This window comes from Idiotropiscis lumnitzeri, chromosome 6, assembly GCF_059441095.1.
Source record: "Idiotropiscis lumnitzeri isolate Australia: NSW breed Sydney's pygmy pipehorse chromosome 6, RoL_Ilum_1.0, whole genome shotgun sequence".
In the NCBI taxonomy this organism is placed as follows: Eukaryota; Metazoa; Chordata; class Actinopteri; order Syngnathiformes; family Syngnathidae; genus Idiotropiscis; species Idiotropiscis lumnitzeri.
Genome location: NC_142396.1, coordinates 12,558 through 22,805, shown reverse-complemented (window position 1 = coordinate 22,805; position 10,248 = coordinate 12,558). Strand labels below are relative to the sequence as shown.

At 45.7% G+C, this 10,248-nt stretch overlaps 1 protein-coding gene across 4 annotated transcripts; it reads right to left on the bottom strand.

Annotated features, from left to right (window-relative positions):
• Positions 1 to 555: 555 nt before the first annotated feature.
• Positions 556 to 9,641, bottom strand: LOC148334307 (REST corepressor 3-like). Of its 4 annotated transcripts, none has more exons than XM_088298707.1 (13): positions 9,256 to 9,629; positions 9,069 to 9,125; positions 8,243 to 8,307; positions 7,952 to 8,147; positions 7,833 to 7,885; positions 7,519 to 7,680; positions 7,322 to 7,446; positions 6,389 to 6,467; positions 6,096 to 6,311; positions 5,254 to 5,331; positions 5,124 to 5,181; positions 4,072 to 4,301; positions 556 to 1,112 (listed from the first exon to the last, which is right to left on the bottom strand). In XM_088298707.1, the coding sequence occupies exons 1-13, from the start codon at positions 9,377 to 9,379 to the stop codon at positions 753 to 755; spliced, it is 1,803 nt and encodes a 600-aa protein (XP_088154833.1). In that variant the 5' UTR covers positions 9,380 to 9,629; the 3' UTR covers positions 556 to 752. The 4 variants fall into 4 exon arrangements, with proteins under 4 accessions (XP_088154833.1, XP_088154835.1, XP_088154832.1 ...); XM_088298706.1 differs by having other exon boundaries at positions 558 to 1,112; positions 6,096 to 6,314; positions 9,256 to 9,625; XM_088298709.1 differs by lacking the exon at positions 8,243 to 8,307 and having other exon boundaries at positions 557 to 1,112; positions 7,952 to 8,029; positions 9,256 to 9,641.
• Between the last annotated feature and the right edge of the window lie 607 nt (positions 9,642 to 10,248).

The window sequence follows — 10,248 nt, the reverse complement described above, 5'->3', positions numbered from 1 at the left end:
CAATACGTAACAATTAAAACGTGTTTAACCAATCGTATATACATATACACGGATCAGGGCTGTCAAGCAATTTTCGCCTGACAACACTAACATATCAATTGATGTCAGGTGAACACTCAAAACAATTGGGTTAAAAATAACAATTTCGAGTACAAACAAAAAAGGAGACAATTGGAGCTTGGTTTGTACCAATTTAAGGATTGTTTTGTGCAAAAATACCGATCGCCCCAACCCAGAAAGTTGGGTCCAATTGACCCAAATAGTGGGTTGGTCCATTTTGAAGCCAACGGTTTTTAGAGTGTCATTATTTACAAAGACAAGCAAATTAAACAAGCGGATTGGTTGGACAAATTGTCTTTCAAAGTCACTTGTGTTTGATTCAAGAGGTTTGACCTTCAGCAGCACAGCCACTTTTGCCTCTCTCTCTCTACATATACACATATATATATATATATATATACATACATACATGCATATATATATATATATATATATATATTTATATATATGTGTGTGTGTATATATAATATATATACACATATATATACACACATATATATACATATATATATATATACATATACATATATATATATATATGTATGTTCCTTTCAAGCACTTGCTGTCATCTTGTTTCAGTTTGAGTGACAGCTCAGTGAGCCGTCTTCCAGCGTTGAAGCAAAGTTGAATGCCTCCAAAGCATCACGTCTCGTCTTGCGCTCCACAACAAACATGTCCGTTGTCAGTGCGCGTTAGTGGAGGGATGAAGATGAGGCCGCATCGGATTGGTGGAGCGTCGCGGCCGAAGGCTGCTGGGGGACAGGGCCGGATGGGCGGGGGTTGAGACGAGGGGGAGGGGCGTTGGAGGGACGGATGAGAGGCGGCGGTTGCTGCAAGGCGGGGCGGGGCGGCTGCGAGGCCGGGTGGGGGGTCTGCAGGGAGGGGCGGGGCTGCTGCTGGAGGGGCGGCGGCTGGCGATGCAGGGAGGGCGTGGCCGGCAGGGACGGGCGCAAGAGCGGCGGCGGCTGGTGGAGGGAGGAGGCGGGGCTTGTCACAGTCATCTGCGATGAAGACGGGGCAGTGATGGGACACGCCCCCAAAGCACCATGAGCCTTTGAACAGAAGGGCAGAGCCTAAGTCATGCCGTTTGCAACAGCCCATGCCCTCAACTCGATGGCCTGAACCATTCACTGGCACTTTTTATTTTTTCTTGGTCTAACTTTTAAACTTTCTTATAGCACACTTTTCTAAACGCCAATGAGCTCCCTCCTTATTTTTTCCTCCTCCACATGCTCGTCTTCAAATCTTTTTACGGCCTCGCCCCAGCGTACCTCTACGAGCTCCCCCACCCCGACGCACCCGCCCGCTGCCTCGGGACCAAAAGCTGCCGGAGGTGCCGAGGACGAAGCGCAGCCTTTAGTGTTGCCAGCCCTTCCCTATGGAATGACCTTTGACCCATTGAATGTAAGGCAAGCCCCGCCCCCTCTCTGTCCACTTTCAAAAGTCGTTTGCAGACACATTTTTATTCTTTAGCTTTTGACTCCACATGAAACTGTCGCTTCTGTGTTTTAATTTGCGGCTAATTTCTGAGAGCATCTGGAAAGCTCTTTGTTGCCACTCCAGCTGTTGTCAGATGCGCTGCAGAAATAGAGTTGGATTGGATTGTTCACCACGACACGGCCCATCGATAGTGGCAGAATGTTGTTTTTCTGGATCCGTACTTTACTGGATTGCATTTATGAAGGGGTACTTTTTACTTTGTTACATGTGAGATGGCGCATCTCAACTCTTTACTCTGCTACTTCTCCAACTGTGTCGACGTCACACCCCCTAATATTCTACGGCCAGTTCTTCTTAATATTTTCTCACGCATGTGATGTTTTCCCACAGCGGCGAGGCAATGTCGAGAAGTGATTAAGCAATACAAATCAAGCGCACATGACATACAACGCTAAATGAAGCCTAGCTAGCCAGCTAACCCTCGGACGGACGATATCATTGTGCACAAGTTTACACATTCAGACTCAAGCTCATTATTGACATTGATCAATATTCAATGTTTTTGCAGAATCTTTCACAAAAGTAAAAAAATAAATAAAATAAAAAAAGACTAAAATGACTTCTCAATACGTGAGCATCTCACGATGCTGCACAATTTGAGTGATTTAATTCAATTGGAGAGAAAGAAATGTTATGCGATTAAGTGACTTTGATTCTTGACCTTTTTTTATAATCTATCTAAATAATAACAGCATTTTTGTAAACCTCTGACTCACGACGACAATGAGCATTAGAGTGGCACAGTAGCCTCTTTTTCAGACTATAAAATCCTTTGATTTTCTCCCAAATCAACAGGACGCCTTATAATCGGGTGTGCCTCGTTGTAGGGCTGGGCGATAAACCGAAAATTTACCGTTACCGAAATTTATTATAATGACCGACATCATTTTTCACATGTCGGTAAATTTGGTGTTTAAAAAAAAAAGAAAAGTATTTTCTGTCTGCGGCCATGTTCATGCCCCTTTAAGACGCCTTCAGCGCGTGTAGTAACGCGACTCCACCCAGCTGAACAAGAAAGAAAACAGACGACGCAGTCGTAGCTGGCGATTCAAATCCAGAAGCGGCTGACGCGGCGGAAGACGAAGTAACGTTAGTTGAAGTTGTTCCTGTTGCGCTTGTCCCAAAAAGAAATTAGACAGACGATGTTTGAGCAAAAGAACACGAACTACAAAGTGCGTCGTAAGCACCCAAAACAGCGCGTTCAACCTTTTTTTTCACCACCCACAACACAACCTTGCTGTTGACTTGGAGCTTGAGCTAAAGGTTCAAAGTGAGAAGCAAGATTCGACAAGTGACAACATTACGGCGGCGACACCATCCGAGGGAAAGTCGAAGAGGTGGACGCGATAGCCGGGCACATAGCTAAAGATAGAGCTCCGCTAGCTACAGTGGAGCGCAAGGGATTTAAAGTAGCCGGCATGAGGTACGAAAATATTTGTCGCAAACCGTACTTCCCGATATGGACAACATCGGGACGGGAGCGTCGACATGTCAAGTATTTTGCATCCACATCCGACTTGTGGTCGAGTCGCAACATGGATCCCTGTTTGCGCCTGATTGTGCATTACATAAACGACAAGTGGCGACTGCGCACCAGAGTACTCGAGATGGCACATTTTCCTGAAGATGCCCACTTGTTTATTTGGCATTGGCATTTCATTGACATTTTTTTCATTATATTTCGCATTTTGTTACCCTTCACTCAATATTAGCCTTCTCACTAATAATCGCAAGTGTTGCCAACAGATTCATTCTTGATTAGTGACAGACCAATTATCTGCTGGGCCAATTATCGGGGCCGATATTTGGCATTTTGCCGATTATCGGCATGGGGCTTCTCTCTCCCACTGCTGTGCTGGTGGCCCCGCCTGCAGAAGCAGATTTGGCCCACCCACTGCACCACCTGTTTGGTTCCTTGTGCAGTGGGTAGGAGCCAATAAGCAGCAAGCTGCCTGTTTGCTTTTTCACCTCGAGTCACACGCACTACAGGAGAGGTCCCGTGAGCAGAGGAAAGTAAGGCAGCAGACTTTGCCGAAATTTTAATAAACGTCAGCCTACTACTCACAACTAATCAGAAATGATTTGCCACAGTAAACTTGAAATAGATGTTTGTTTTCATTGAACTATAAAACATGCAGCTGAGGCTGGGAGCTCTGTGCACTTTTTGTTCGGCTTTTAAAATAGAGTTGTTCATTCTCTAAAAAAGCTGTAACATGTTGTAAATCATTAAAGTTGTTTCATAAACATATGCTTAAAGGCATTTCAACTTCTGGAGTTTTGTCAAAATTTTGACACCATCTGACCCCTTTTTTCAAACAAATGAATATTGACTTCGGTATCGGCCCGGGGAAAAAAAAAAAAAAAAAAAAAGCATATCGGTCGATCACTTTTCTTGATTTCTCGGACCGACAAGAGTAAATGTGAACTTCTGACTACAGACGCGGCTAAAAACAACATTACAGCCTAGTAATTGGATCAAGCGCCCCGCCTACAATCGCGTATCAATTTTACCTCATCGTCTTCCTCGTCAGTGCTCCGCCCAGAGGGCGTGGCGGAAGCATTTTTCGACTCCTCCCCAAAGGCGGTGCTGCCATCTCCTTGCTCCGCCTCCCACTCTTGAAGCACCTCTTCCAGGTTGAAACGCCGGCGGTAGTTGACGAAAAAATTCTTCACTTGTCCCAGCGTTTTGTTGCCGATGACATCGGCGATGGCCTGGAAATCTTTGCCGTACTTCCTGACACCTGAATCGTGGTTTAGCAATGACATCATCATGAGAGTCAAGCAGTTGATGAGGTCAAACGACACACTTGCATGCATCTCAACTTTCGGCATCACTGCTCATTTCAATGTTTTGCAATCAAATGCATGCTCGTTGCTAAATGGGCCCACTAGAGGGCGCACAACATCTTTCTTTTAGCCATTGTATATTTGGAAAGACGCAACTGATTGCAAAATGCCGGTCGACAGCTCCAGTTGAAAGGAGGTGCGCTTGTTTTTGGGGGGTTTTAGCGCTGCCATAACTTTTTAAACATTAACGAGGTCTTTTTTCCGAACAGTTCACATTTTTGGAGATTGACAATTTTTCCTGAAGCATGTGAAAATTGGTCCATCAGTTCTAAACGGTTTCCAGATCTTAACATGAAGTTGTTTTGCAAAAGGTTCATGCGCAACATGAAATACGGCTTTCACAGTATCGTTGACATTAAAGCCATCGCCGATGGCTCACCTGATTTGTAGCCAGAAAAACATCAATAAATTCATATTTCCAATATGTGCTCAGAATTAAAAATCTTTTGGGGGTTGAGAACTGATGGACCACGAGAGAGCAAACTGTGGTGAAATGAGTGTGATGACACCAGCAATGTAGTCTCCAATGAAGAGGTGCGGGGAAAGCCGGAGCACCCGCAGAAAAGCCACGCAAGCACCCTTTTCTCCAGATACCCCAGCAAATTCCACAAGGAAAGCCACTGCCCGGGTTCAAATCCACAATCTTGCAACTATGCGGCGTACATGCGCAATGGCTGATCGGATCTTTCCGATTGCAAAGGCGAGGGAGGAGTCACCTTGAACGGCGAGCAGCTGCTCGTCGGTGGTCCAGCGAGCGTTCACCTTCTGAGCGCTCTGAAAGCATCGACAACAACATTAGAAAGCGCTCGCATCACGGGCACCAAACGACGGCGACTCTGAACCAACCTCGGACAGGCGGAAGTCATTAATTCCACATTCCAAGACGTGCTTGAGTCCACTGTTCATCTGTTTGGCGTTTTGAACCTGAACCAGACAAAAGAAAACCTCACGTGCCCATACTAATCGGCGGGCGGCCATTGTGCACTCACATTTCTTTTTTGTTACTATTGAAATGTTTATTAAAGCACACTAGGCTGAGCGATTGATCGTTTTGGGACCGAAATCGCCATCTCAGACAACGCAATTTCGAGATTGTTACAGCTGCGTTTTTTTTTAAAGGGCTCTTGTGCTCCACACTCACTAAGCAGCGCCATACTGATTTAAAAAAATAATAAAATCCAATAAAAAAATGTTCTTTATTTGCACTAGATGCAAGTCCGTGCACAGCAGCAGCAGCAGAAAATTCAAATTGCATTATCTGGCAATCCGATTTTTTTCCTAAAATTGTTCAGCACTCGTGCACACGGTCCACTATTGCGCCAATAAAATAATGTCATCAACTTAAGCAAATGAAACATTATTGGATCGAAGAGTGACACTTGAGTCAACAATTGTTTTGTCCGGAATTTATTTGCTCTCGAGGATTTGAAGAGCTCATTGAATTTGAATTTTATTTAATTAATATTTTTTTTTTAAAAATCGAAAATTCCACTTCCTCAACATTACAAATTCTCCAATTTCTGACATCCTTCATCAAAGCAGATGCATCACACAAAAGTGTTTCACCAAATGAAGACACTGCAAACCTTAGCTTTGACTTTGGAAAACAGCAGCAGCAACAACGCACGACGCGACAATCGTGGTTGCAGCATTAATGCAAGGCCATGCGGCATTATGGCGCCCCCTACCTGCCTCTTGAGGGACACCAGCTCCATGTCCAGCTGGCGCAGGAGTGTGTTGGCGGCGGCGGCGCTGCAGGAGACGGCCACCACGTCTTCCTGGGTCAGGTACATGCCTTTTGGGGGGCGACATCGCGAGCGTTGATGGTGGCGGTGCTGCAGCATCTGGTGCTCTCGCCGGCCCGGCGCCAACTTGGAGGCCGGAGTCGTGGGCTCCGCCGGGTTCTGCTGCGTGGGAAAATCGCCACAACTCGTCTGGCTCAAAGCGGACGGCGAGAGGAGTGGTCGCCACGTTCAGGTACCTCTTTCTTGGCTTCCTTGTTGGGGTCGTAGTCGCTGTCATTGGGTTCCGTGGCATTGGCCTCCTCCATCTCCTCGTCACTACAGCAACAGAGACACGATGACAATTACGACGCGACGCTGCAGGATATGTCCCATGGAATGCACGTGGGCGGTCCTGATGCCAACGTCAGCCAATGAGAATGCCGAGTTGGTGGCCAGTCGGCTCGCGAGTGATGGCGTCAGTCTCCATACCCGCGACGCTTTGAAAATGTGTCGGACGCCGTCACATGCAAGATATCGGTTAGATGGAGTTTCCTTTCCATTTTCTGGCCTGCACTACTACTTTGCCAAACAAAGCGACAGCGACAACAACGGAGATCGTGCCTGCCAGGCGACAATTTGATGCCGTTAATCAGATCACAAAATCCATCAAGAAGGTTGCAGCGTCGGTTGTGTGCATGCAGGGACTCTGGCAGCCATTTGGGGCCCCATGAGTAGTAAAAAAAAGTAAGCAAAAAATAATAATTCAATATATATCGATATTGACTGATATGACATACTTGCGTCACGATATAGTTTGCAGCCATATCACCCAGGCCCTAAAATGGACCAATCACGAGAGAGAATGTGAAATTCAGCTATTTTCTAACACTGTCAGCTAAAAAAAAAAAAAAACGAAAGAGATTGAAATGTACTTTTTTTTATTTTTTTAACCAAAGTAGAGTGTAATCTTTCTTTTGGCAGGCTTCACGTTCTCATAGCTTTAGCGCTGGCAAGATTAGTCAATGAATCACAACGACGTCGACGGTGCAAATATTCGACAATTAATTTTAGTCGCCGACGAGTCGTTTATCTCCAGATTTATTTATTTGCCGCAAACAGCCTCGTCTTGCGCGTTTCACCGATTCCCGAGTCCCGAATGGCGCCGCAATGAGGCGAGTCCGGCATCTAACCTGTCGCCCTGGTTGCTCCTGCTGGCCAGCTTTCGGGCTTGGCGGTCCATCAGACTGGTTCTGGAGCGGGTCTTCTTCCACGAGTAGTAGTACTTAACCAGGCTGGAGATGGATTTATCTGGAAGCTGACGTCACAACGGCCAATCAGCAACAGCCAGACAGAAGGGGGCGGCGGCCTGTCGCAGATTGCCGTTTACCATCTGCTGGATGCGGTGAAAACTCTTGCCGTGAAAACTGAACGCTTGCTCAAAGAGAACTTTGTCCTCCACCGTCCACTCGTCGGGAAAAGGCGTAAAGTTGGGAAGGTCGGCCAATGACTTCTCAATGTTGTGTTTGTGCCAGAAGAGCATCCCCAGCGCCTGGATGTGCGTGCGCGCACACACAAACACACACGCATGTACGCGCGCGCGCGCGCACACGCACACACACACACACACGCGCACGCATGGACACTCGCACACATGCCGATTTGTGCTACCATTTGAAACGTGAGCTTGGAAGGCGCGCTTACCTGCTCCACGTTGTAGCCGTGCTTCTCTTTGGCCAGCGCGATGTACTCGTCCACTACGGAGAAAGAGGAAATTACAAAGGCCACGTGAGGACGGACGGACGGACGGGACCATCACTCACGCTTGGCGTCTTCGACATCGTGATAAGGTGACCACACCAACATCCCGCCGTTGTCCCGCTCCGAGTATTTGCTGGAGCCTAAACGCACCACGTTGTCATCAGGAGCAGCTCCAAAAGCAACACTGCGCACTTTTGCAGCCACAAGCAGCTGAGCGTCCAGCAAGTCATCCATGATTGTCGGCATACAACACATCAACTAAAAGATTTTAATGCAAATATTTTGTTAGCTAGATTGCGCACACAGGCCAAAATGTATGTTAGGAATATTAGGAGAGGAACCGATGCGCTTACAAGTACACTTTCTGTGTGTGTGGAGGGATTCATGAATTTGAGGCCATAATCGCTCAGCCCGCAATCTCCAAAAATAGGAAGCACAATTTCCATTAATTTCCAATGACACCGGAAACTAGTATCAAACGGCAAACCTCTTGAGGAAAAAAAAAGCAAAAAAAAAAGCATATTTAGGCATACAGTATTACGTTTTTCTATATTTATGACAGAAGGACGGACAGACGGCATTATTCTTGCTTTGTTGACATCGCATCACTCTTCAATGTCCTTACATTATTGAATGGCTTTTCATGTTTTGATGCTATGATGTCAAATTTGTAAATATTACTGTCTGGAGAGAATTTTGCCGCTTGTTTCATTTGGGGAAAAATTGTTAATTGAATCGAAATCGCAACATTGGTCAGAAAAATCCCAATTCCATCTTTTTTCTGAAATGAATTAGCCCAACAATTACTGTTGGGAGGCTGAGAACTACAATGTACACAAACAAAGACAAGGATGTGCAATCGATTGAACAAATACAAAAAGATGAGGTGAACAAAAGAGACAAACAAAAAAAACAAAACAAATCTCCAGGTTACTTCCTTCTTTGCAAACTTCTTGTCCAAATGGCTTCGGAGTTCAAAGAAAAACTGCTGTCATTATATATGTATGTATATATGTGTATGTATATATATATATATATATGTATATATATATATATATATATATCTCCCAGTTCAAGCTGTTTCTTGCAGTCCTGCGTCCGATTTGAAAAGGCCAAAAGCGGCTTTCCTGCCAGCGAGCACAAAAACGACAAGGAAGAAAGAAGAAAAGCATTGCTCACCAGCCTCGAAATCGGGAATGTTGGCTTGATAATCCTCTCCGACTCGCATGCCAACATCTGCGAACAAGAAAGGCAAAAGTCGTGTGATTGCACTGGAGCGGCCAAGCTAGCTATCCCGCTAGCTTGTTAGCCTCCTAGCCTGCTTGGCCAAGTTGACCGGCTGCGGGGTGCCGGTGTGGTGGCCCACCGTGCTCGTCGTCACTGCCGCTTTCGTCCGTCAAGTGTCCGTTGGACGCGTTGGACGGACTCTTGGTGCCGTTGGAGCGAGCCTTGCCCAGATACTCGGAGCCTTTCTCCATCATGCCCGGCATCCTTACGCCGCTGTGCTCGACCACCGTCGCCGCCGGTAAAGCGAACCTCCCGAGAGGCCGCAAAAGGTTCGCTTGACGCCCACCGACGAGCTCCTCGAACGCCGCGGGACGCCACCAGCATGGGAAGGGGATGAATTACTCCCGAGAGACACAAAATGTCCGCCACCGCCACAGGCAGGTCGAATAGGTCGAGGGACTAACCGACGCAGCGGACGACGCTTTTTTTCTGTCAGCAGCCAGGTCGGTCGCGGGCGTAGTGAGGGAGCGTGAGAGCAGATCCCTCCGCCAACAACGCTAATCTATCAACATGACGCTAACCGAAACACACAAAAGAAACCTACTTCTTGGGATTGATAAAAAAAAAAATTAAAAAAATAAAAATAAAAATAAAAAACTTCTTGGGATTGATTTGACATTGAATGCAAAACAGGAAACTCTTCATAATAACAGCGAATGAGAAGAGACATAAGAAAATGACACTCAGGTTCCACGTATTTGCGTCAATAAGTAGACTGAAATTATTAACAGACTTCAAACAAACAACTTAAGTTTTTTGGGCCCTGTTAAGGTATTGTATTTGATCAAAATTGGTTTTGAATCTGATGTACCTGAAGGATTCTATTACGATTACTGGCATTATTTTAAACACATGCGGGACAGAATGTCGATAATTAAAGTTAGCAGGTTCATATTTACTGAATATTTTACACATTGATGAAACAAGAAGCATTTATTAAATGAAACTAGAAGCACGGGTCACAAGAATGACTGGGATTGTAGTCCTGATGTTTACTGATTTATTATATTATTCTCATATGCTAAATTTATAGTACTTAGTTTAAATGTGTGAACTTTATTGAAATTCTCAG